Here is a 27,266-nt window from a genome sequence, read left to right as displayed (position 1 = left end):
GTCTTATAAACACGGCTTAAATGTATAACCAGTGATTCTGGCTGAATTTGGGAGCTTTAAAACTATAAGCTAAGCTTGGTGTTCCCCATAAGTCCACAACCTCTGAACACACCCAAACTGCACACACTGCCTGAGCTATAGCACATGGCTGCTATTGCAAATCTGGTGCTTTCTGAGTTAAAAGGCATCATCAATGATAAAACATTCAGAGGCTTCTCTTTTTCCTGAGTAATAATGTTGGTGGTCAGTAGGTCTGATTTTTACTACATTTGCACAGACAAGCGTTTGTCTTTTTTTATTGATGGCTGCCAGAATTCTGAGAAGATCATATACTAGAGCAAAAAAATAAATATTTCACTGACCTCACCCTAGCTAATAATTAGATGAGTTCTAACTGGCAGAAAGATTCACTAAGCACTTCTACCTACAATGCTGTCCTTAATATCATAATTCGGGAAATTTCCTCTAATGGACAACATCATAAAAATTAATTCAGACACATGCCGATTTTCTTCTGTGATGTCTCTCTGAAAGCATGATCATCCACAACCTTCACTCAGAGAACACAGGCCCTACCTAATCAACAACAAACATGGAATGCAACTCTCGGCTGGAATGCGGTCCCACAAAATACACAATGTCTCACAAGTGGAATTCTCTTCAGTTCATTTTCTTGCATTTCCTCAGGAACACAACAACAAGGATGATGATTATGATTATGATGTTGATGATGTTCAAGCCACCCTTCATCATTATAATTTTGAATCCCAAGCACAAGAAGAATAACACAATGTATTCGATTGGATATTTCTGCAAAGGCCAATTGAGAAACTGAATACAGGAGAAGCAAGATCACTGCAGGAACAAGATGAATGAATAATGAGAGGGTAGATCCAGTAGAAGCATTTTGCAGGCAAATTAGATGAATATTAGATTTCATGCTCCTCTTGAATATTTGATCAATCTTCTAGCTGGCTTCAAAACATTCTCTTTACAAGAAGTGAGGCATGAGGCACTTGCACATGCACATAAAAGGCATCTTATAGATACCTGGAAAAAAACGTAAACATTCTGTCTAAATAAAATAATTACTATTCTTTTATTGAAGGTTTAACATCTGCTTTATGTTTACTGGAATGGGGTAAGATTTTTATATTTGCATGAGCATTAGAGTAGAGCAAAATTATTACAACCGCAGTATAAGAACATACCGGAGGGGGCGTAGAGTTCTCAGTAGCCTCAGCACACGCAGCATACCCAATATCTTAGTGCCACTGTTTGAGATCAGAGACACCAGGATGTCAATGACTGAGATGAGCACCAGCATCCCATCCAAAATATTCCAGCTGCTCTTCAGGTATGACTTCTCCCCCAAACACCAGCCAAGGGCCACCACCTTTGTTGCACACATACACATATATAGACAAATACACAGACATTCTCACAGATGAGCATTCACTAGCTAAGCTAACCTAGCTCAGGATATATTACATTTCAATAAAAATTATTATACTATATCATGTAAGGAATAAAAAACTATGGGGCAGGCTGTAAAATTTTGGGAACTAATCCACTCTTTGGATGTAAGAAACATTCCTACACAAATCACAAGCATACTAAAACTTTAAAGTCGATTCATTGTTTTTTAAGACCACACCCTAAAGTGTTTAATAATTAAATTTTATGCTGTGAAACATCTGCAAGAAAAGTGACTTCCTGTTATGACTTATAGCAGCTATAAACCATCATTTTATCGTCAGTATCTCTTTTTTCCTTTTTTCTGAGGTTAATAAAACAGTAAAATGTCATTCTTGAATAATGGGAGAGTCTTCAAGAAACTTTGCTCTTGAAGACTCTCCCATTGGGAAAAAAACATACTGGCTATTACAGTTACATGTATGGTATTTAGCAGATGCCCTTATCCAGAGTGACTTATAAGAGTGAGTGACTTATATACACTGAGCAGTTGGGGTTAAGGGCCTTGCTCAAGGGCCCAGGAGCTGGGAATAAAACTCATGACATTTGTATCATAAGGCCAACACCTTAATCACTAAGCTATCAATAATAAAATTATTTGTCTTTATATTATGTGCAGTAACGGTGTAAAGGTACGCACATTTGTACTGAAATCTTCCGGTACAGGGCCTTCAGTTTGGTACACAATCAAATGTTCCCTCAGGGAAATATAAAGTGGTGGACCATAAGTTTGTTTAGTGTCCGCCTACCACTTTGAGTGCATTTTCTTTTTATTATTATTAAACTTGAAAGCATACACAACAATGCCAAGGGTATAAAAAAGAAACTAGAGTTACCGCATTGTCACTGTGTCTGCTCACTCCGTACCGGAAATAAGATTTGTTTTGAGCATGCACAAATACATGCATGAATGCAATGGGCTAGGGCTATGGATTCTTTAGCGTTTTATGTCCAACTTAAAAAATTATCTTAAAAGCAAAAAATCCTGACAATTCCACATATCGAGGGAGTGAATGAATGAAGGATAGAAGGAATGAAGACATTTGTCAAAGTATGCTGAAATAATTAGAAAAGTTAAGTGGATCGTATCTTTAGAAAATGTAATATTAAATGTAAAAAACACACTCTTACACACACACACACACACACACACACACACGCACACACACACACACACACACACACACACACACACACACACACACACACACACACACACACACACACACACACACACACTCACACTTACACTCACACTCACACACACTTACATTCACATCTGTATTACCCAAAAGGCTTCTGACAAACTATTTAATCTTTCCATTTATATAATTTTATTTAATCTAATTTGTCAATTTAATTAATTACTCAATTCAATCTATATAATTAAAAAAGTGTTTTTTATTAAATATTATAAAATATTATTTTATATATTATTTAACCAAGCAGGAATTTTATTTAAAAAAATACAACAAAAAAAGTATTAACATGTAAACTGTTCATGTTCACAAATCTTAATAATAATAAACTGTGTTCATAAAAACAAGTAATTTTATGTTTCGCATTCAAAACTGAACTGAACTGTGACTTAAATAGTGAGATACGTCCTGAACAGTGAATTTTGTGTACAGTTACAACCATAATGTGCAGCGTCTCAATCCAAATGCTTTCATATAAACGTATCATTGTATACTACAGGTATATATACAAATGTACTAGGATAGATGAATTTTCCTGGATATATGTGCTTCTTCTTTAAACTCTAGGAGACCAAAAAAACAAAGCAATCTCAAATAGGGTTTAGATCCTTGATTTCAAAAACCTTTGGAATAAATTGGAACACTAACTGCACCCCAGGTTTCCTCACCCTACATCAATACCTGACTTTAAGAAAAATGATTTTAACCATAATTAAACTCAAAAATGGAACATCTGGTGGAAAATTTTTCCAAAAGAGTGGAGGTTATTATAACAGCAAGTGTCGAAAGGGATTTAAAAAAATTATAGTGTATTATATTGCATTATATACAGTGTTATGTGTTAACATACTATATGTATATTAACACTTTGTTCAACTTTCTTTCCTGTCAATTTTAAAAACACTTTTTTGTTGCTTCCTACTCCAAGTAACACAGTATTGCCTGCAAGTATAGATGCTGACTACGACTCCTAAACATGGCCACGTCACCCAACAGCCATCACAAACTCTTTCACGGTTTTCAATGCCACACAACGTCTCTAGGTTACATATGTAACCATAGTTCCCTGAAGGAACGAGATGCTGCATCAACAACGCTTTGGGAATTGTTCCGCAGAGGACACAGTTGGTGTGGCTTCTCCTGGTCAGGGACCTGAAAAGAAGGAGGTAGAAAACTGGGTAGTAATCGTTTCACCAAGGGGTGTTTACCCAGCGACTGCTCAGCAAGCGGAGCACAATAAGCCGCAATAGCGGACACGTAAACCTTTCAGGGTAAAAGGACCCTGAGGCGAACTGCTCCTGCAGGAACACAATTCAAAACATGGACAATGCAGAAGCGTTCCCAAAGCGTTGTTTTCACCTGACAGCAAACAAACGTGTATTTCAGCTGAAACTTTACAATAATCTTGTGTTTAAAATGTTTTCTATTTTTTTTTACGATCTTTGCTGTAATACAATGGCAGTTATGAGCTGAGTTTTGCAGTAACTTAATGACACAAATCCAATCTAAGATGAGCTCACAGCAGCAGAAGTAAACAAATCCAGACAAAAAATAGGATCATCTTTCCAAAAAAGCCTTCCCCACGAGAAATGAGAAGGCTCCTAATGCACTGCACATAAATATATCAAATAACGACATGATCAAACCCTCACCTGAACAAAGGCATGTCAGCTGCACCCCTGCAGCACCCCTCCTGTCTCTCTCACTCTTTGCCCTAGACACTTTTTGTAAGGCATTGTTAATTAACCTCCAGTGAGTATGATTATTCTCTAGCATGATTTTCATTTGAAATCTCTTGAGTGGGTGTGACCTGGCATATAGCAGCTCCCAAAATAGAAATCCTAGACCTCACTAAATGACACCTGTGAACTTTACTGGCTTCTCTTGAGAGGTCTCAGCATGTTCATCCATTTCAATGCTAGTCATTTGAATATCTGGCAGACAATCCGTTATGCGGAGCGCTAACAAACGTAGCACAGAGTTGGAAGCACATCTTAAATGTGGACTCATTGGCTACCTTATCCGAAGTCTGTCTTGTGTATGATACATTTTTTTTAATTTGGCTATTAGATGGAAGTTGAAGGTGTCAGAAAGGAATTTAGCCTTTGTCCAAGAATATATGAATGCCACACTTTGGATTGGCTGCTGATCAAAAGCAGAAATGCATCGGGCATCATTTTACAAGTGCTCACATCAGTCAGGGTTCACTCCCCAACAGAGAAGACCAGTGAGCACACATCCAAGAAAATGCCAGCGTTACCTCCTACCTTTATTGTCATTTCAGTCACGAAAATGGCTGTGAAGATGTAGTTGGACACCGTCAGGAATATACGCTCCTGTGGAGAGAGCAAGACAAGGAAAGAAAGAGACGGCTTAGTCATTGCAGTATCACACATAATGTAGTCCTCACTGTTTATGTGTGTGAGCATGTGAGCCACATCACACATTAGAGGTGCCTCCTGTGAAGCTAGCTATGGAGCTGTGACTCGGCCCACGCGTAGAGTACTCCAAATGCATTAACATCTTACAGACACACACAAACACATGCACACAGGCAGTACATGATAAACTGTTTATCAGACTCAATGGGTAATGTTATTTATCTCAGCAGGTAATTAGGACTGGAGTATTCCTACCCCAAAGAAATCAGCTCCTTTTTGTTACTTTGCAGTTCATGAATCAAACAGATTACAAATGGAAATGTTAAAATGTGTGAAAAGATGAAAAAATAGGAAGAAACAGGCAATTCTTCAAAAATAAATAAAAAAAAGAACACAGGAACTGCCAAAAACACTCAAATGCCACTGAGAGCCAATTCTGTGAACTTTTCCTTCCTATTACTGACAACCGCCTATGATGCCAAGACCACACTACAGCTACTTCAGATCTCACAAGCTCAGAGACAGAGTGATACAGTTTACTGTAGTGAAAATCCTCTACCACTGTATAAGTAAACATAATGCTACAGAAAAATAATTGATCACGGGAGGATGCAATGTTATTTTTTATTTAGATTTTTCACAAATTTATCTTTGCATATTTACGTTTACATTTTTGCTATCTCCACAACACAAGTTAAGTCTTGTTATAACTGACAAAAATGCCGCATGTTATGTTACCGAAAAACTCAAAAATGCAAATTCCTATGGAAAAAAAAATTACTGACAGTGCAAACAAACATTTTTCTTTAAAGATAAGAGATCTTTATCATGTCAATGATAAGTCATAAAAATTTAAATTAATAATACAAAATTAAATAATTTATTAGATTGCAATTTAAACATTTGCTTTAAACTGTGGGTGACACTACAGTCTGTACAAAACTGTAATAGAATATTAATCAACACTTTCTCAGCAGTCAAATCTAAGAATTCACCAATATGTAGTGCGTATTTTCATAACTAATTACTGATTAATTCATCTACGTAGTTTTAGTATCCTGGTCAATCAGGTCAGATGTGTGGATTCTTTGGAAAGTGGGTGTACAGTATGAAAGAAAAGCAAAGTGAGCACATGATTACACACTAAACCTGAAGCTTTAAGATCCTATTACAAATGCTTTATGTTTTAACACTTATTAAATTTGTATTTAATCCCAGCAACTTTAGGATTTCCCGCTTCATTTTATATCAGCCTTCTGCCATACGCAGAACACAGCTGAACCTTTATCATTTTATGGTGGTACGATTGATTGCACGCAACTATTTTAATTAATACGTTTTAATTGACTTTTAATTACAATCCTCAGATAGTTAAGAGGAACCAGGCGTGTATAAATTCTTTCTTTTCGGTGCCATGCTTCGTCTGTGCTCTCAGGTGGAAAATACATAAAGCAGTCTTGTCAAATCCACTGAAATCATCACTGATTTGCAGTTGCTTGCAGTACAGCCTGAAAGATCGAGCCAGCTACTTTGGTAAAAAAAAAAAAAGTACAGGAAAATCCTTGCCTAAACATTAACTCATCTCATGTCAGGTATACTGTATACTGTCTCGTCACCATGCCCTTTATCCATCCCGTTTTTGTCCTGGATAAAGGCCCTGATGATTAGCTCCATACTCTTCTTGCTCCCTGATAATCGCATGCTGATGACTGCACTGCTTCAGGTAGCGTTCACTTTTTTATGTGGCCTACAAAAATAGTTCAGACATGCATTTACTATTCAGGCTATGCAAAAAGATGATGATAAAAAGGACAGAGTTTTTCTTTTATCATAGTTGTCACAAACTTGGCACAGGACCTGAGAAACAATCAGGAAACAATAATTAAAGGAACGAGAGATGCTATTTTAACTTGGTTGAGGGGGGAAAAAAAGCATTTCATCATGGATGTGGCCATTTCCTCTCTCCTGCTTATTTCTTCTGCTTTTTCTTTTGTGTGAAGCAGCAGACACAATGACAGCATCTTACAGCATCTACATAGAGCAAACCTCAGCTCTGTAATGTTCTCACACTGGGTGTCACACTGACATTATATATCTAGCATTTAGCTGTCCTAGTTCTGCTGTAAACACATTTTTATTTATTATTGGTGTTTAATGTGTGCATTTGTGAGTTTGGTTATGAGGAAGACCATGCCAGAGAGTTTAAATGCTGGTTGCCATATGGTCTTGGTCAATCACCTCCAGCCTAGCTCAATCTGTTAGTGCTTTTAGCCATTAAACCTCTGCTCTCTTCAGTTCACACAAGCACAGTGTGCAATATTAAATAAATCTTACTACACTTCCACTTGCTTCACCTCTCAACATCAACCCCTTCACCCCAATCTATTTATTTTTACATTATAAACACAGCACACTTGCTAAAAGGCACACACTAAGGCTCAGGTGTAAAGTCAGATGGTATTTGTTAATATCAAAATGAAAAAAGAAAAAGTTCTTATATAAAGCATTAATGCCCAGTGCCCAGCTCAGTGGGCTATGTGTTAATACTATAAAGGGACTTCATAATAAAGCTGTGACTAGCACACAAGTAGTGCTGTAACGATTCCTCAAGTAACTCAAGTAATTCGATTACAAAAATTCATCAAGGCAAAATTAATTGCCTCAATGCTTCATTTAGTCCATTTAACTAAACAAGGTGCACTGTGTTCCCATGGACCATTATTACTGACGCACCGGTTTTAAACTCTGGAGTTTAAACTCTGAAGACCTGCACAGGACGGATTTTTTTAGTCCCTCTCCTGCAAAAATGTGTTATTTTCTCCCGCCTGCAATATTTAAGTTTGTCCCGCCCACAAAAGCCTGTGGATTTAAAATAATTTGAAAATAGATTTTAACATTTGTATTTGTTTGTATACAGTGCGTTCAAAAAGTCCCTCTGCAGTGGACGTGTAGAGTCGGTAGTGGAGCACGTTTTTAAAGCTCGCGATAAATATACGTAAGATAAACCCAACTGAATAGACTACAAACATGTAGACATGTACAGAAGTGGTAGCAGAAGTGGTAGCTCAGTGGATAAGATGTTGGACTTCTGAGCAGAAAGTCAGGGATTCAAATACCAGCATCACCAATCTGCCAAAGCTGGGTCCTAGAGCAAGGTTCTTTACTTTCAATTGTTTAGCTGTATAACTGAGATACCTGTAAGTCACTCTGGATAAGGGAAATGTAACATGAAAAAGCAGCAGGTACTTTGAGAGGCCCGCTATCCTAAGTGACTACAATAAAGTTAATTCTGAGACGGGAGTAGCTATACGCATAACAATCGGTCATTAAGCCAGAGGGTGTTGGAGAAAACTACTGCCTCTTTGTGGCCGTACCATAAAATGCAGGTTAGTGCTTGTCTGAACAGATAGAAAATACAGAAAATATCTTTTGGGTAAATTTTTGTCAGTAGATTCAGAAACCTCTACAATTACACTATATCAAATTTCATTTGTCATCCAGTGCAAATTATAAGTATACATCTCCAAATGTGCGCAGATCTCTACAAATGCATAAAAAACCTGCATGACTTCTTACCTAACCAGAAATTTCTTTGAAAAAAAATCTGTAAAATATATACAGGAAACAGATACGTTTATTATAATTTGCCCTTCTGTGATCTGTGCTTACTCACACTCGTACCTACTCCTTCAGCAGTCTATTAGAGACCTGCTGCTCATGTGTCGAGCAGATCTCCCTCGAGTCAAACCCACACACACATTACTCACAGATAGATAGCAATGAATGATCGTCCTCATGCATGTGCCATCACTCATCACATACTGTAGGTTAATACTACATCGTAATCTGATTACTACTTGGAAGCAGGATATTCCATTTTAAATAATTATTAGCCCTCACACACACACACACACACACACACACACACACACACACACACACACACACACACACACACACACACACACACAGGTTAAATTTTTCAAACAATATAATATAGTCATGCCTTCTGCATATGATATATAAAGAAGAATTGTTCCTTTAGTTTAATGATGGTACATCTTGATTTACTATAGTCCCCTGGCATAAACAAAATTATTTCTGCATATGTTTTATGAAAACACAAAATACAAAACACAATAAGGTTTCAGAGTGCATGTCTTCACTTGACTACTTTAGTCTAATCTCTACTCATATTTGAAGGCATAAATATTTAATGTGTGCAGAAACAATGCAGAGTCGTTATTTAATTTAATAAAATACAATTTTATATTGAGATGTCCATGATTATTATTTTCACATTATCTTTTTTTTTATATATTGAAGCATGTACTCTGAAATATCATTTGCATTACATTGCCCTACGCTTCACTGGCTTTTTAGTTCCAAGGCACTATTGCAGAAATTCAGGCAAAACCACAACTGGGTTGACATTTACAAATATGTATAACTGTAGTGGTTCATAATTGCAACTTCACAGACCAATCACTAAATGTAATAATAATAATAAAAAAAGGATTTAATTTGACTTTCTCCACTATACCAGGATTAAAAAACTAGCCCCTGAGCCATCTCAGTGCAGTTTTGGCAGGTTAATTTGCTTGTGCATTTTTTTTTTTTTTACGCAAATCTATACTGTCTCTGTAAATTCTTTTTTATGATCTTAATGGTTATGAAAGCTTAAAGCTATTCGTTTGGCCAGTATTTAGATTAAGCATGTATAGGCCCTCTAGTAACATCAGCTGGGTTTATCCTCTTTTGAAATTACAACTGAATGAAAAGAATAGCAAAATATCAAGGCTGCTTTTTTTTTTTAAGATATCCTACTGACATGGGGACATAAATGCAAAAAAAGCAAAGGCAAATAGATATTTTCATCAAAGGCTAAAATGCACTCCATAAATAATTGCATTGTAAATAAGCCAATTAAAATCGAAATATTTTATACTGTCAAGAAAATAAATGGAGGATTCAAACTAACTAATGAACTAATTACATAACAGCTTTACATAACGACCTAAAACAAACAATCATGCTGCTGTAACTGCTGTATATTCTGATATAAAGTGATTCAAGTCTCAATAGTTTTTATACAATTGCAATATTTTTGCATCTCCTTTTGACACCCCAAGATTAATTCTTTTACAACATCAGGAAACACAGTCTGAAGGAAACCCCCTTTTGCTAGCAATTTCAGAGACCTCTATCTTCATTTGTATTATTTTGGTGCTGTGTGTGTGTGGGCAACTGTCAAACTCATAACTGTAATGAACTCTTAAACTGAGCTAATCTTTCATCTGGCTCTGAGAAGAAGTGATAAGAAGAGATTCCACTTTTATGCTCTCGCCCTCTAAATCCTTCACAATCTTTCATTTGCCAAATGTGTTCTTTCTAATGAGGCTGAACCACAGCAAATGGTGCACCTATTAAAACAAAATTCAATTCATGTGCAGTTTAATGGTTCCGTTTACTGAAATGTGGTGAAAAAACGCTACAAAATGCTACACCAAAAGATAGCCAGAAATTAAATACACATTATTAAATTTGTGGCTATGTTTTGGTATAGCATTTTGTCGTTCAAACATTAGGCAAATTGTGTGTCGATTTCCTGATCATCTCCCGATCTATTAGCATTTCCTGGCACATTCTTTGCAAATTAGCAAAGGAGAGCCTTTGCAGATAACTGAATATATTATCATTACAGTGTGAGCTTTGCCTTAGAAACAAGCTGCACTAACAATCCCTGTGAGATCACACAGTACCAGCTTTACCAATCTTCTGATCCTCTAATCAAATGTGACTCTGTGTTTTTGTTGATGTGCACTCACAGGACTCTTCGCCTCAATCTTGGGCCTCTCCATGGCGATGGTGATGCAGTTGAGAAAGATAATAACAAGCACCACATGGTCAAACATCTTGTGCGTGATGATTTTATTGCAGCTCACACGAATCCTGTAAGATATGATCAAGTCAGGCTCTTAGAATTCAGATACAGCATGAAAGAATTAATGCAGATTATTCAACAATTATGTCATTGTAGGGGAGCACAGACTGTCTGATATTAGCATCAATTGCAAAATTGTTAATGCTTAAGAATCATTAGAAAATCCCTGCAAGAGGCTTTGTGTTTATGCTTTGTCATCTATAATTGTTAGTTTGGTTTTGTAATTAAAAATAAGGGGAAAAAAAATCTTTTTATGCATAACTATGCATACTAGAGACTAGTAGCTAGTTGGAGAAACTTTATTTTAATCTATACAGAGTTATAAATTGTCTGTATGCTGTAAAGGTTTTCTTCACTAGAACTAAAAGTCCCAAACAAATTCAAGCATGACAATGCTCCTGTGCACAAAATAAGATCCAAACTTATTTTGGATTTGTGTGGTTCAATGTGAAGTATTCGATTAACCTGCACTTCTTTGACCTTGACCACACTGAGAATCTTTTGCAGGAACCAAAATGCTGACTATAGTATGTGCCACAATGACTATGTCTAAACTCAGTTGTTGCTAAATGATCAATAATCCCCACAGTCGTACTCAAAATCTAGTGGAAGTCATTCCCAGAAGAGTAGAGTTGATTACCACAGTAAATGAGGGAATAAAACTAGGTAGAGCTGCTCGAAAAGCACATATGGGTGTGATGATCAGGTGTCCACACATTTTTTTTATATCGTCATCTTACCCAGTACTAGGAACAAATCCAACAAGTTTTCATGCCAAAATCCTTTTCTCAGCTCTCATCTCTCACTCTGTAACTACAGTGCTAGTTAGAACACCTACAGATATGCACTGCATACAATATTATATACTATGCGCGATGCACTTGTACAGTATAGACAACTGAGTATTTTGTCAAATATTAATGAGGCTAAAAAAATGCCAACTAAAGGATATAAACAGAAATCAAATTCATTAAGTAGCTCCTGTTTAGTAGAACACACCGCAAAAGTACTTGCAAAATATCTCCAATGGCCCATGCTTTTTCTGGAAAATTCCATAATCCAGTTATTAATAGCACACTATATCTCAGATATGCATGAACCCACTTGCACTAATCATGCCCACAGCACCTGAGACAGAGCTGCAGATTCCTAACAGGACATTTCCTAAATAAAAAGGCACAGTGCAAAACACTTCTTAGACTTCCGCTATAATGTGATGTATATAGGACAGAAATTTCTGTCTTGATAACCTTAACTGTGGTTATAGACATAAATGCATGCATCTAAGCGACATTGCTCTGCAGAGAGGATAATGAGATCAGCTTCTGAATGTGCAGCGTGGTGAGAATCTGCATCCTTTTGGGCACACTTCATGAGAAGGAGGATGTGTGACTGATGTTTAATTAGTAAAAGTGCTGGCAGAACGCACTGTGCAAAGCTGGGTTTGCTTCCCCTGTTTTTTTTTATCTCTAATAAGTACCCTATAAAACGCAGTGTAGGGATGGGAAGGACCAAAACAGTGGTCTATGTCTGTGAGGGTTCAAGCTGAAAGCTTTTCCTTGGTCTCGTTTAAACTCCAACACACATAGGAAAAGGGCAAATGCGACTAAATGGACAGTCAGTGCAAACAGCAGACACAGCATTTATACGGCTGAATCACCTGGACTCAGGAGGAAACAGGTAGAGAGACCAGGTGGTCCTCTGCCTGCACCATTCAGGCTGCTTTCGCTCCAACCAGCGGTACAACCGTGCTCGTCGACTCTGTGGGGAAAAAAAGATAACAAGGATGTACATTCTATGTGAGTTATACATAAAGAGAAAATCTCTCTTCCTTGTGTAGAGTTAGCATTTCCTCAATATCAGCTCTTAATGTGTAGCAGATAAACACTGCAGCTGTTATTACCAGGTTTCCCTCCTCATCAGCATTGTCATCCTCACTATGATGATCATCTAAAGAGAGTTGTGTGGTCGCCCCCGTGGGTGAGCTCTTGCCATTGCTGATCAGATTTGGTGGCCGTGTGCTGTGGATGCTAGCGGATCTGTGCAGGTATGGCACCTGCAGCGTGTCCGGAGGCAGATCAAAGGAACTGCGTGTCTCTAGAGACTCCATGCGCCTGTGCCGTGGCCTTTGGCCAAAGGAATCTGTCCTGCTGAGAGAAGCATTATCACCTTCCAACATCCTTCCTCCCCCATTGCCCCCTCCAGCACCATCCTCATCAGAGCTGGAGTGGCCGTCTCCGGAGAGCAAGGAGCGTCGCTCGCCCGACTGCCGCTTCTGCCTCTTTAAGCTCGGGGCTCGGCCCAAACTGTTCCAGCTGGACCTTCGACTGTTCCAGCTGCTGCTGGAGCTCCAGGGGGCATACGGTGAGCTCCGCACACTGGACTGCAAGAGGAGAAACTTTTTATTCTATAGACCTTTTGCATAAAATCGTTTACACAAAACTTCGTTAAATGGAAATCTCCAACTGGAGAGACTATCATGTTTGCTTTCACAGCGCATACTGCTCGAGTCCTTAAATTATATTCAAACTGACAGAATGCTGGTTTATTCTTCTTTCAAAAAGTGAAAAGATAACTTTAGTGAAGGAGAGGTTACAGAGGAAGGTGATAAAAAGTATTCCTCAGAAATAGAAAATCCTAAACATGCCACCCACCTCCACAACAAGTGGACAGTAATGACATATAAAGGGCATATTAGCAATTGTCAGGAGCTTTGAATATTCTGCTGACATGATGAACTAACAAAATATATATTTGCAGGTGTTTGTTGGAAGTACTGTTAATTTGTTCTTTTTTCAGGTTAGACAGTGTAGCTGCTTTTTAAACAGGCAGTGCTTAGCAACATCTGAGTCAATTTATTGAATTGTGTTAGGTAATAAAATCAAACTAAAAACAATAACAAATTTGGGTAGAAAATTAGGCAGTTTCTTTTGAGTAAGACTTGTATTTTACTACTGAACGGATCCAATGGCTGGATGCAAAGGGGAGACAAAGTTATTAGATTTTATTTGTAAAATATTTAGAAAGATAATTTTTTATGTTTATGGAACATGTAAAACATATTGTAATCAATGCCTCTAAAATGTTCGATATTCTAATCTTGTAGTTTGGTTATTATTGTCATGTCTGCAAGTACGAACTTTCAAAAGAACAGAAAGCTAAATTGCATGTTTTGTAGAGTAACTTTTAGCTTACATCCCAGCAACTATTTTGTCCCAAATAAACAAAACCTGTATTATCTACAGCTTTATGTAAAAATTCCAAACAACGGATAAAAATCTTTGCTTTTGTCTGTATTCTAGCTTTTTAACACAAAGCTCCATTGTTTGGTTGACAACCTACAAAGTTATAAACCACCCACTGTTCTGAAAAAACAACAACAAAATTTGAGCCCAAGCTTTTAAAAAATTCACTTTGTCCTGTCCTTATAAATGCTTTTGAACAGGCTTAATGATACTGACCGGAGTCTTTTCATGACAGCCAGGCTCTACAGAAACATTGCTGCCCCTGCGCGACTCATATCCCAAAGTAAGGTCTTCTCCTCCTGAGATCTTGGGCACAGGCATGGGTGTTGCAGCAGTGTGAGTGATAAGTGGAGGTGTAAGGCTGGCCTTTAGATCCACATGGCCATTGATGGGCACTACTACAATCAAGATCGACAAAAAAGGTAGGACGCAGTAAGTGAACATCGGGTTACTATAGAAGACATGGCAGATAGCTGAAAAATACATGAGGTACATTTTCTGAAATAAATATTTAAGCATGGCCTTAGCCCTTAGTAAAGGGAAGTGCAAAGTACAAAAAAAAAAAAAAACAAGCGAGAAAATAAAGTCAGATATCTTAGCTCGCACTGTTACTGACTGCTAAACAGCATAATAAATTGCTAATTCAATGTTCTTTCTCAGTAATCATACTAATAGTAAAGAATTATTACAGAGAACATGAAAGATCTCACCAGATGAAGCAGACACATCTTTTTTGCTTCTGCGTACATCATCAATGCTTTGTGTATAGAAATCTGCTTCTGATCCGGACTTGGAGCCATCCCCCTTACATGGAAAATAAAAAACTGTTAGTGGAGGACAAGAGTGAGTCAGGGCAGTGTGGAAACAGGTATCATAGGCGGAAAATTCAGTGCAGGTCTAGCCTTCCAATCCCAGCAGCCCTCACACCTTAAAGGTCAGAGAGCGACTGTGATCCATGGGAGAGTCAAGTCATGCATGGACAGTCTCAGTCTGCAGTGCAGCACCACTCTGAAACCACTGTCATCACTGAATTAGCTGTTTGTTTATACATAGTCTAAATATTTTTCAAATGCATCACTCACATATATTTCTCAGAAGATGATCTCATGATTAGACCATCTGCTTTATTTGTGTAAATACGAATCCACATGGTGTTGAAAATGTGTGGGGGCTTTTTTTCCGGCCCACTGGAAGAACAGCATTAGTAGAACAGACACATTCAATAATCGCACTGTAGAAATAAACTCTGCTATTTTTATCACTGGCTCGTGTCTCTTTATTTTTGCTTGTATTCCCCCCTTCCTCTACATCCTCCATAAACTCAGTGTTTCAGTGTGGTCTAGTGCAAATCTTCAGCCTTGGGTGGTTTGTAAGAACAGCAATACTAGTTAAGAATCTCTCTCTCTCTCTCTCTCTCTCTCTCTCTCTCTCTTTCCCATTCAACACCACTCTATTTATTTTTTTCCCTCATTGTATTAATACACAAATACTGGAAAAGTTTTTGAAAAAATTATGAAATTAAATAAATACATTTATAGATTTATATCAATCAGTTTAACCTAGCTAGTAAAATCTTAACCCCCCCGAAACCCCTGTAACACTGAAATTGTGAACTAGAAATCTGTGCATATTCATAAAAGCAGACATCTTGTTTTTACCAAGTTTAAAACAACTTTCTGAAGTGACCATCTGGATGAAAACAGCAAATTGGACTGGATAAAACGGCATCCTAATGAACAAGCCAATTAACAGTGGACTACTTGAAACTGGTGCCAAAATAATTATTTTTCTCATTCCCTTTTGGTATATTTTCATACTTAAAACACTGTAAGGTCCAAACAGAGCAATGAGAAAGATTCCAGGAGAAAGAGAGAAAAAGAAAACTATTCTGACAAACCTTTCTATCGAATGTCAGTACCTCCCACTGGTTTCACTTTAAAACAATCCAGTCCGAACTCCAAGTTTTTGAGCAATTGTCTTTGCAACAAAAGGTGACAGCTGAGTGATGGATGTGTGAAAGAACCCGAAACCAGTGGGATTATTGGACAATAAAACAATAATTATTTCTCACCATGGCTTAAATAAAAAAAGAGTGAACACTGAACAGGACTTGTCAAGATGGGAGGGCGAAATATCAAGTACAATGTGAGCAAAAACAAAAGAACTTGAAACAACTTCTGAATCTGAAAAAATCTGAACTGAAAAAAAGAGCTCTTGCTTGATATGCGGTGAAGAACAAGACACAACAAGCACAGCTGTGATAGGTTCGTAGGTGGCAGTACAAATCATTTTCCACACTTATTGTTTGTTTGCATGTGCATTTACTCTTTAGGTGTAGTTATGTACAGTACATGGAGTATTAAGGCAAATGTCTATGTGATTGTGATTTTTCTTTAAAATCCTTTAAGCCCTAAGTCCCATGTGATCTTTCTAAGCAGTCAGAGACTAGGTGGACTTAAAAGATATATTTCAGGGCTCATTGCTTCTTGAGGCTTTAAATGACCTCCTTAGTCACCTCAATCGGTTACATTCTTCATTATAAATGCCTAGTCAGCTAAACACCTCTTTGGAGTCATCCTAGCTTATTGAAAGTAGCAATAATTTCAGGAACTAATATCATCAGCTTTATATTAAGTGGGGTATCTATTTAGGTTGCTCACAAGAGTAGTTTTTCATTTTAAGTAGACTAGACTTTCCCCGAAGGATTATAATCAGCGATCTTCACATGAACTGCAATATGTTAATCACTACTGTTTCAAAAAGAGGTGACTTTGCACTCGTTAACATGGAAGATATGATGCAGAGTTACAGACATGTGAGTCTGAAGCTAACCTCTCATTCTGACCTCTGACTGCATGTGTCACCTAGCACAGCTGCATAGGTGCTCAAGGAAAAAATAAAAGGGATTTTGGGCAGAATAATGAACAGACAGTCTCCTCAACAGGATCAAGAGCTTCATTACCAAACCTCTAATAGAATTGGTAGTATTACCAATGATGGCATGGAGTGAAAGCTATGATTACAAACAACATGAACAATAATGTAGGGCAAATCACTCTTGGATAGACGACAGTATTTTAAACTGTCTTGAGCAGAGTGATTTTCAAGTCCATTTAAAGTGAGTTCCCATTGCTTTTATTTGCTTTTGTTTGGTAGTCTGGCTGGCTTTGTCTGATTTCACTGTGGCTTTCCATAAGCCCCAAAAAACATCCTCTACAAGCCAGATAAAATAAAGAGGCTTATCTAGGTTTGGATTTTTTGCTTGCAGGCATCGAGCAAGTGAACCTGAAGAGGGACTTTAAAGACAAATCTGCTTCAATGCAAACAACCACAAGTGACACCGTGCACAAACTACAGGCACCTCCTGATTAGTCGCAGTGGGTTACGTTGAGAGAGTGCTACATACCCCTGATTCTACTGGCAACTGAATACAGCTCAGCTGACCATGCAAGTCTTCCCTCTTGGTCAGTTCCTAAAGTGAAGATGTGTTAGATTTTTTTCTACCACAGATAGGAAAGTCGTTAATAAGAAAGAGAAAGCAGCATAGTATGGAGGAGAAATATCTTTCATTAGAAGCAGATACATAAATAACCATAGTAGAGAGACAGAAAGACAGACAGGAAGATTGATATACGAATACTTGCTGCTAACATACTGTAAATTCTCAAGACCAAGTAATTCAGAAATGTACTCCCTGCAATAAGTAATATTTCTCATATTGAAATGAAATTGCAATGAAAGGCTTCACCAAAAAAGTACTGGCTCACTTAGACTGAATGATTGAATGAGTCAGGAAATTGACATTACACGCTCGTGTAACTGAGATCGCACCCAGTTCTATGAACTGATTGCGTTGAGGTATTTGCTTGAAGCTGTGGCTGAGACAGTGTGGTGCTGCCAGGACTTCGGTCCAGAGCCTGCATCTCTCTCTTTAACATATCACATTCATCTGATGGTCTCCCTGGTAACCTCAACAAACAGCAAAGTTTGGCCAGCAAAAAAATAATCACTGTGTTTGAAGAAGATGATGTGTTTAAAAAAAATAAATAAACCCTTAGGGATCCTTTAGTCAAAGAGAAAGAAGTGCTTTGGCAGGGGAGCAACTAAGCCAAAAATGGAGGTATTTCAGCATGTACTTATTTAGCAATGGCAAGGCAGAAAACATCCAGCTAAATTTCATGAAAATAATTATATAATAGAGCATTTATTTTTTTAATCTTTAAAGTGGTTAAAATAATTTCCCTTGCCATTATGCAATAAAAAAAGCTATTTCAGTCTGGCACACAAGCTTGTTCACTTTAATTAGTGGAGACACTTCGAGCTCTGACCACCACATTCAGGACATTTAACAATGATTAATAAACCAAATTCAGTATTAAAAAAGGAATATAGAGTCCTATTTGATAACTAACATTGTCCCTCAATAAGATATTTCTGCAATTAATGAAAGTTTTGAAATTACTAGGCCCTGATCTATCAATGTTTTCAGTAAAGATGTGTTTAAATGTTTTCCAAATCAAGCTAAATATTGTGACCGGATTCACAGATTCTGGTAGAAAGTTTCTGATACAAATGTGTAGATGTAAATTTAAGCTATTAGACTATCTTGCAGCTGAAAATGATAAAAATGTCAGACTGACTTTTCCACTTTGTGTTTCCATTTTCACTTTAGTGTTAAATGTGAAAAATGCACCCTTCATCATTGCCTGTCTAAAACAAGAAGATCAAAGTCATTGTTTTTACAGCTTGCGGCAAAAGAGAGAGAGAGAGATGGTGTTTAATTAAAATGGCGTAGAAACTCGTCTGCACCACTTTTCAAAAGAAAACCCCCCTCCATGCAAAAATGATTCATGGGTATAGCCTTCATTTGTGATTTATCCAGGGGTTATCCGTTTCTTCCCTTTGTTTTCTTTCTGTCTGTATACCTGCCACTGAGGAATAGTTGCTATGTGTTGGGTGATAAGTGCTTGCATAAGAGCAGTGAGAGAAAAAAAAATAATAAAGGGGAAAACGAAAGGGAGGAATGTGAGACAAAGTGCTGTGAGGTGAGCAAGAGCATGGAGCTGGCATGAGATTGATGCTCCCACAGTGAAAACGCAACAAGGAACTCATCAATGCCTGCTGAAAAAATGAAAACCATTAGAAGAGGAGGACAGAGAATAGCTGAGGGAAAGAAGACAGACTTGGAATATGATCTGCCGTAAAGAGAAATGGAAAGAATGAGAAAGACAGGGTGGTTAGAGAAGGAGGAAAGCAGAATAGAAAGACAGAGAGCAAACAAAAAAGAAGGTAATGGAGGAAGAGAGAGTGATTGTTTGAGGATTGCCCTACCTCAGTTTGGAAGCCTTCCACTAATATAGCCACCAGCAAGTTAAACAGCACATAATTCCCAAAGGTCATCAGGGCGATGAAGTAAAGAGCAGCCACAGGTGAGGTGGAGGCCATGCCGTTATAGAGAACCTTATTCCAGTCCTCCTGGGTAAGGATCTAATGATGGCAGTCAGAGATTTAGCTCTCAGCACTGTTCTATTTTTACATGAATAGTAAAATCAAAGCTGAGTTGTCAAAAACAATAATGTTTCCATACTATATTGGGCACAATTACCTGAAACACTGTGACAATGGCCCAAAGCAAAGAGTCGAAATTCTTGCGGTCGGGCATTGTGTCACCGTCTCTCTCTGAGCCAAACTTACACCCGAAAAGGTGCATTCCCAAAATACTGTTCAAACAAAGAGAAAATCTTTAGCTTCATTAATTTTTAGTTTATACAGGTTATAGTTTATTCAGCACATTTAAATAATGTGGAATTATTGTATACTGTCTAAATCTTCCTTTAATATTCTGTCAAAATATTGATATATGTACAAAATTCAAATATGGACAAAATAACTAAAATATCAAGAGTCACATTTTTATGGCTCGATATTTTAAAATCATCAAATTATCTGAAAAGTTTCAGTCTACAGTCGATGCTGTCATTTCTGCTGATCTGAATTTGAGGCAACATGCATTCTGACCTGAAGATGAAGATAAAGAGCATCAGCAGCATACAAAAAGTGGCCACATTGTCCATAGTCTTCATCAGGACCACAAGCTGTCTCTGCAGCGCCGGCATGAAGCGTACCAGTTTCAGCACCCGCATCAACCTGAAGGTCCTCAGTACTGACAAACCCCCACCCTGTTGACCCACGATCTCCCAAACACTGGGCCACACACAAAAACACAGACAACTTGTAACTTACGATATACATACAATAATCTTAACTCCTAAGAATTAAAGTATCACATGAAAGGAGCAAATTCGACAGTGTCATAAATATCAGTGTATGAATATGAAATCAAAATCATCATCTTGACAGCTGACAGTTACTACATTGAACAGCTACAGTAGCAGCTGTCACAGCTTCAGTAATGACTGCAATTTGTCAAGGTGCCTCTATTTTGAAGTAACTGCCAGAAGGAATTTGAACAATGGTGATGAACATGACAAAATATTAGAGCTGCAGTGAAACTGACAGCGTGCTTCAATCGTCCCCCCCACACACACACATAGACACATACATACCTTATTACAACAATAATGCCATCAAAAATGTTGTAAGGGTTCTTGATGTAGCCAAAAGGACCATACACCAGCAGCTTCAGGAGCATCTCCAGGGAAAACAGGCTGGTAAACACAATGTTACTGATCTCCAGTGCATTGGTTAACTCGTCAGGCTGAGACACACAAAAAAAACAAGGAGGACAGGAAATCAGAAATACATTAACTTTAAAACAAACAAAGCTGCTCTAACAGCTCCAGAAAGAAAATGTCATTTAAAATTGTTCAGGCAGAGATGGGAATTTTTTATTACAAACAATTAATTACAGACCGCACACTGAAGAAAAAAAAAACCTTCTAGCAAAACAGATTAAGAAATCAATCTTTTTTTTTTTTTTCCCATAGGCTTACACTAAAAGTGGTTACTTTATCAATGTAGTTTACAACACTGGATTTTTTGTGTTTTAATACCAATACAATAGCATATAAACAATAAAATAAACATCATTTGGCGGAAAAAATATCCAGAAAAACTCACAAATATATCATTTACACAACTACAGTAAGTAGTTAAGGAATATTGAACCTTGAACATTGGTGTTGCTGGGATTTAAACTCATGACCTTCCTATCAGCAGTCTTAACCAGTGATCTCCCACAATAGCTCCTACAAAAGCTTTACCACAATATCCAATTCTTGGCAAGTTGCATAAGTGAATAAATGAAAATATAGATAAATGTACTAAATGGTCATCTGTACTCAATTGTAATTCTCACACTACTAAAATGCTTTTATTTAATGATTGTGTCTGTGCTTTTGGAGTTACAGCGTTTGAGTAGTGTGGTGGCCTTAACGTTTTTTATCAATATTAAGAATCAGACAGTGGTGAATAAAGTGGCACAATCTCTGTGAAGATATGGCAAAATATGTTCCCATGTTTTCAGCAAAAAATTAATACTTCCACCAGTTTTCACTTCAGGCCATTACCAAAAATCCATTTAGAGATTAGCACCCCCTTGTATTAGCACGGTCTGTCATTTTCAAGTGATCTCAAAATCTTGTCCTCTATATACCCTTTGTTCAAATCCATGCAACCAATCATGAGTTATTCCATTATTATATTATGATATTATTAAAATAAAAATTAGACAGTCATATTGTCTAAAATCGTGTTTTTCTTCATTGTTGAGGATCACACACTGCTGAGTTTTACATACAATTTAAAAAGACTGTGAAAAAATCCTGAGACTAGTTTTTAAAATTGGGGTTTTGAATAATATGAAACTTAGCTCATAATCTAAAAAAGCAATAAGCTTTTGGTGCTTGGACCCTAATAACAACATTAACCATCTTGTTCATGGAGGCATCCAGACACACACACACACACACACACACACACACACACACACACACACACACACACACACACACAGCATTTTTCAATATAGTGATATTTAATAAATTTTTAATACTGTAATGTTGGAGTAAGAAGGACAACAATGTGATGGTGATACTGATATTGCAAAGCATTACATCATGATGAGCTTTTCTGAATGTTGCAGGTTTCAGTGTGTGTCAGTGGTGTAAGGACACTGACCAACTCCAAAAGATTATTTCCTGATTTAACCGTTAAGAAATGATATACAAATAAACCCATAATATTAAAAGTAACTACAGTATAATCAAATCTTAATCGTTTGTAATTGTTAAATATTATATTTCTATCAATTAATCAGTAAAACTAATTATACTAGTCCACATGTAAATGACAAAAGAAGTGTCCTGCTACTCAGGGCATGTAAGATAAATGAAGGTTGTATTTAGTAGCAGAATTAACAAAATAAGCACTGCAGGATTAATAACATCAGTGTAACACACAGTAACAAACATTCCCACTCTGTTTATCACAGCAGCTCTGTTTAGAGACCCACTGAACTGAGCAATCAGCATCACGCTAAGTAAATATATCCAGACCATTTCACCTGGAAAGAAGAATTGCTGAGATATAATGGCGGTGCTATTCTTACAGGGTCAGACATAATTTCTAACAAAAAATCCTGTTTGGAAAATGAGTGCAAACCTTGTTTTAACCCCTGACTTTCCCTTTAAAACCCAGCTTTTTGCACTTTTAACATCCGGAAGATTAACAAGGCAAGAGTGTGCTACATCTTCCAGTAAAGCAGGTCAGCAATTACAGCTCATACACTGACTCCTTTTACACAAAGAAATGTATTTTATCAAATTTTATTTGTCTTAACTGAAGGATTTATTTTACTATTCTTTTAGTATTATAGGAAACTACAGAATTTGACTAAATTTCCATACATTTTATAGGGGCAATTGAAATAAATATATATATATATATATATATATATATATATATATATATATATATATATATATATATATACACACTAATACATTAATATCCGTAGTCAGTCTGCCCAGGTTCATATTAAAGTCATGTTATATTTAATTAAATAAGTTTTTTGCCTTATTGATATTTATTTATTTGTGTGTGTGTGTGTGTGTGTGCGTGTGTGATTGCGATTGCGCCTGCAAATGATTTACAACTTACATTGTTATACCCAATTTGACAATGAATGAATAATTAATGCACTCTGCACACACTACACTCATGAGTATACATGGGTTTTAACTGGGGTCTTATTGGTAACATTTCCTGTATTCACTGTTTAAATAAACAGTGATGTATTATTATGGATTGTATTTTGATGGACAATGTATTGTATTGAAACATCCTACCAAGTTTATTTAGAGTTGTAGTTTCTTTCGAGATAATTCCAGGATCTATCAGACTAAAACAATATGTGTTTATTGGGGGTTTATGTGGTTAAAAGCCATATCCAATACATGTTCATATATCTAATTTCCTTTTTAGTTGTACACACATATCATACACATACCACTTTGTTCAGCATTATAGTAATTTTCTATAAGTCTTAAATGCTGGAAAACTGAACTAAAGTAATGTGTTTTACATCATTTGAAAACTGTTGTGCCACACTGCAGCTCAAAACAGTAGGCTTTTAAAATGATAAAATCATTGCTTTCCCTGCCATAAATTGCCTAAAACATTTTATCTTATTGGTTGCATGCATTAATAGGTAACAAACAAAATGGCTGATTTTGCCTAGAGTAATCTAACTCTGCTGAATTTTGTTGTGATGAAGTATGAATTTGCATTTAGTAAACCATGATCAACAAAGGGCTAATCACCTGTACTGCTATTCTATTTCTTAGCCAGCAGTGTCTCACATCCTCAGTCACTTCACAGTATTGAGTAAAAAAATGGTCAAGCATTGATTCTAGATTGGCATCCTGAATCTAATATTGAAGTCTTTAAATATGAAGACAAATGCAGTGACATCATCAGAGAAACAAGCTATTGTGTAGGTACTGTAAAACTCAGTTACAGCTATGTTTGTGCAAATTCATGTTTCAAACTAGATTTATAAATATAAATAAATAGGTTAGAAAGTGAGACACTAAATATGTTTTGATTAATCAATGCATTCTGGGTAGAACAGACATTATATAAAGTTATATACAAATAAAAAACACAATCAAGTATTTAATCATAAGACAACCATAAAATCAGGAACACATCAGCATCAGGAACACAATCAGACAGTTTACTATGAAAACCAAACCACTGGTAATGTCCTAGAAGAGAACAGCCAGGTCATACAAAAAGTTCAGGATAAAAGTACATTTAAAATCCTGCCATTACTTTGAGTTTCCCAGAGATAAAACAATGTGTTTAAAATGGCTGTGACTCACCAAACATTCATCCAGTAAATACACTGAATTTAAAAATGTTCAGCAATTTAACCTCATATTAAATATTATTATTTCATTTTGAATCCTGAGCCAAAACAGCAACAATTGCGTCAAGGTCCAATAACTCACAAACTGTGGTGTTTGTGGGTCCTGCAGTGTTTGACATGTTGGGCGCAAAGTCGACGCCACAGGAAGCCCTTTACATCACATCAAGACCACTTATGGGAAGAAATAAGCAAATAAAACACTTAAGCCTGCAGGGAGCTAAAGACAATTTCCAGGAAAAATAAAAGTACAAACTCTCTATTTCTTTTTATTCTGCAGACTCTTTGAATGTTAAATGAGAAAGTTCAGTGTGCCCTGTGGTAGAAAAATAATATCTTTAAATACAGATTTTTTACTTCTGATGCATTTAAGAGCCATGTCTCACCACCCATTAACTGCCATAGCTTTATTGCTCATTCATTTATACGTTCAGCCTTTCATCTTCAGTAAGTATTTAATCCTGGATGCGGTGGATCTGGAGCCTATCCCAGGAACACTGGGAGTGAGGCAGGAATAGGATCCAATTGCATACACTTTAGCAAACAAACTTGCATCTACAGACAATGTTGCGAAGCCAATTCACCTACAGAAATGTTTCTGGGAGGTGTAAGAACACTGAAGAACCAGGAGAAAACCCACATATATACAAGGAAACCATATGAAATTGCACACAAACAGTAACCTGAGCTGAAGATCAAGCCAGATGCCCTGGAGCTTTAAATGTCTAACTGGGCAGTCAGAAAAGGAATAGGACCCCAGTGTGAAGATTTGCTTCTCTTTTAGTGTTCATTGGAATTTATAAAGGTAACACACACAGCACTGTGTTGCATAAACGACTGTGGGAAACACAGTGTTCTACACCAGTGGGAAAGCAGGGATTTACTAGTGTTTGGTACACTTCACAAGCTCCACTGTTCTGAGGAGAACATTTTTCACAGGGTGAGTAATAAAGAAATAAAAAGATGAACAGACGAGCCTTAGACCACTGATGGGGTGTTACTTTTTTGCTGCCAAGCGCACAGAGACAATACGGAGACTTTGCAGTTATAGTGCCTATTTCTTTGGAAAGAAACCTCTTGATTTTACCGCTCTAAAGGCATTAGGCAATAAACATGACTGTGGCCTTGAGGTTTGAGATGTAAATAAATAACTGTGGATTCTGATAACAAATGAGCTCATATGATTACACTGTGTAGATGCATGAGAATCCAGTTTCTAAAAACAGTGAACAAAAGACAGCACACCCAACATATAAACTCTCTTGAAAAACACTGGCCATTCTTATCACAGCCTCAGCACCTGATCTAATGACTTAAGGCCGATACAGTATTGGGTAGAGTATTAATCATCCTCAGTGTGCTCCAGCGTGAGCAGCATCAGCTTCTTCCTGGCAGCACGCCGGCACTTGATGCAAACCAGACGCCACCACCATCAGCCGGCTCAGCCAGAGCAGCAATAACAATGACAGCCCCATCATGAACAGCAGTAAGCGGGAAATAAGAGAGAGGGAGTGGAGTAAACCGGTTATTGGAGGCAAACCCTCTAATGACCATGTTCATACTGAACTTCCAAGCATTTGCAAGTACGTGGAGCCAAGCATCATGTGCCACATTTTTGGCACAGAGACAAGCATTCCGTCAGGAGACCGTAAAAGGAAAAGTTGTTCAAAGGAAGGAGGATACAGATGACCAGGATTAACTCTGTTCACAATAACCACACCCTGCCCAATAAAAGACCTGAATCCAGCATTCCATTTCAGTAGCTTTTGGAAGGAACATTTATTTACAATGTTATTTACAAGTTTGATAATTGAGCTAATTGATGTTTAATTGACAAATTTATTATGCAATTATCTGAAATGGCACATAACTGAAAACAGTCTGGGCAGATCAGAACGCAGAAAGCCATTCATAATATTAAACTATTATAGGGAACTTTCATGCTATTACCGCATTATACCGTACAAATAAATCATTGTTTGCTGCGGCTGATTTGTTACATTTGTTACTAAATAAATGTTTAAAAAAACGTCTCAATTATGCTGTGTGCCATTTTGCTGTTGTAGTGCAACTTGTCAGTGTCATTTCTTCATCTTTATTAAAGTTGATAAAATAATTATATTTTTTAGGAATTGTCCTTTTCTGAGTTGCTGATATCCCATCCACAGAGAACAAGGGGAGTTGATTAAGTATGAAAATTATGTAGATCAGATACTACATTATACACAGACACCAAGTCTCCACCGAACTAACACCTATGCGAGATTGTGGAGAAAGTGTTTGAAAGAATAATCAGTGTTTCAGAAGAATTGTGTTCATACCTCTAGAAACTTGTCAGTACGTTTCGTTGGAGCATTAGGCGGGTTGCAGTGGCCTAACACCTTCTAAATAAACTGAACCTGATGTTATAAGCTATTTGCACCCATGTTCAGATGTAATCTGTTTGCAAACTATGTACAAAACTGACACAGGAGCTGAAATATATAGTTTATGCACCAAATATTGCGAAAGGTAGAGTTCACTCCTCGCTGGGATACAGTACTTATAGAACTAAGGGGGTACTAAAAAAAAAAAAACATCATCACAAAAAAAGGTAAAGAAATGGGGAAATTTAGCAGATGCCAGTTTTGC

General features: G+C 37.1%; 1 protein-coding gene across 12 annotated transcripts in view; it reads right to left on the bottom strand.

Moving 5' to 3' along the window:
* The window catches only part of cacna1g (calcium channel, voltage-dependent, T type, alpha 1G subunit), a 193,223-nt gene that overhangs the window by 41,138 nt on the left and 124,819 nt on the right, over positions 1 to 27,266 (bottom strand). For 9 of the 12 annotated variants that reach the window (XM_046853393.1, XM_046853394.1, XM_046853382.1 and 6 more), the window contains exons 11-22: positions 20,812 to 20,963; positions 20,264 to 20,449; positions 19,851 to 19,965; positions 19,577 to 19,732; positions 17,652 to 17,717; positions 14,956 to 15,049; positions 14,462 to 14,643; positions 12,904 to 13,383; positions 12,661 to 12,761; positions 10,885 to 11,008; positions 4,943 to 5,011; positions 1,212 to 1,396 (exon numbers count right to left, since the gene is read on the bottom strand). In XM_046853393.1, coding sequence (XP_046709349.1) covers positions 1,212 to 1,396; positions 4,943 to 5,011; positions 10,885 to 11,008; positions 12,661 to 12,761; positions 12,904 to 13,383; positions 14,462 to 14,643; positions 14,956 to 15,049; positions 17,652 to 17,717; positions 19,577 to 19,732; positions 19,851 to 19,965; positions 20,264 to 20,449; positions 20,812 to 20,963 — 1,910 coding nt within the window. The remainder of the gene's footprint in view (positions 1 to 1,211; positions 1,397 to 4,942; positions 5,012 to 10,884; positions 11,009 to 12,660; positions 12,762 to 12,903; positions 13,384 to 14,461; positions 14,644 to 14,955; positions 15,050 to 17,651; positions 17,718 to 19,576; positions 19,733 to 19,850; positions 19,966 to 20,263; positions 20,450 to 20,811; positions 20,964 to 27,266) is intronic. The other 3 variants (XM_046853386.1, XM_046853384.1, XM_046853387.1) reach the window with 1 other exon arrangement.

This window comes from Silurus meridionalis, chromosome 7 (assembly GCF_014805685.1).
Source record: "Silurus meridionalis isolate SWU-2019-XX chromosome 7, ASM1480568v1, whole genome shotgun sequence".
Taxonomy (NCBI): Eukaryota; Metazoa; Chordata; class Actinopteri; order Siluriformes; family Siluridae; genus Silurus; species Silurus meridionalis.
The sequence above is the reverse complement of the archived record's forward strand: the minus strand, read 5'-3'. Positions and strand labels throughout refer to the sequence as shown.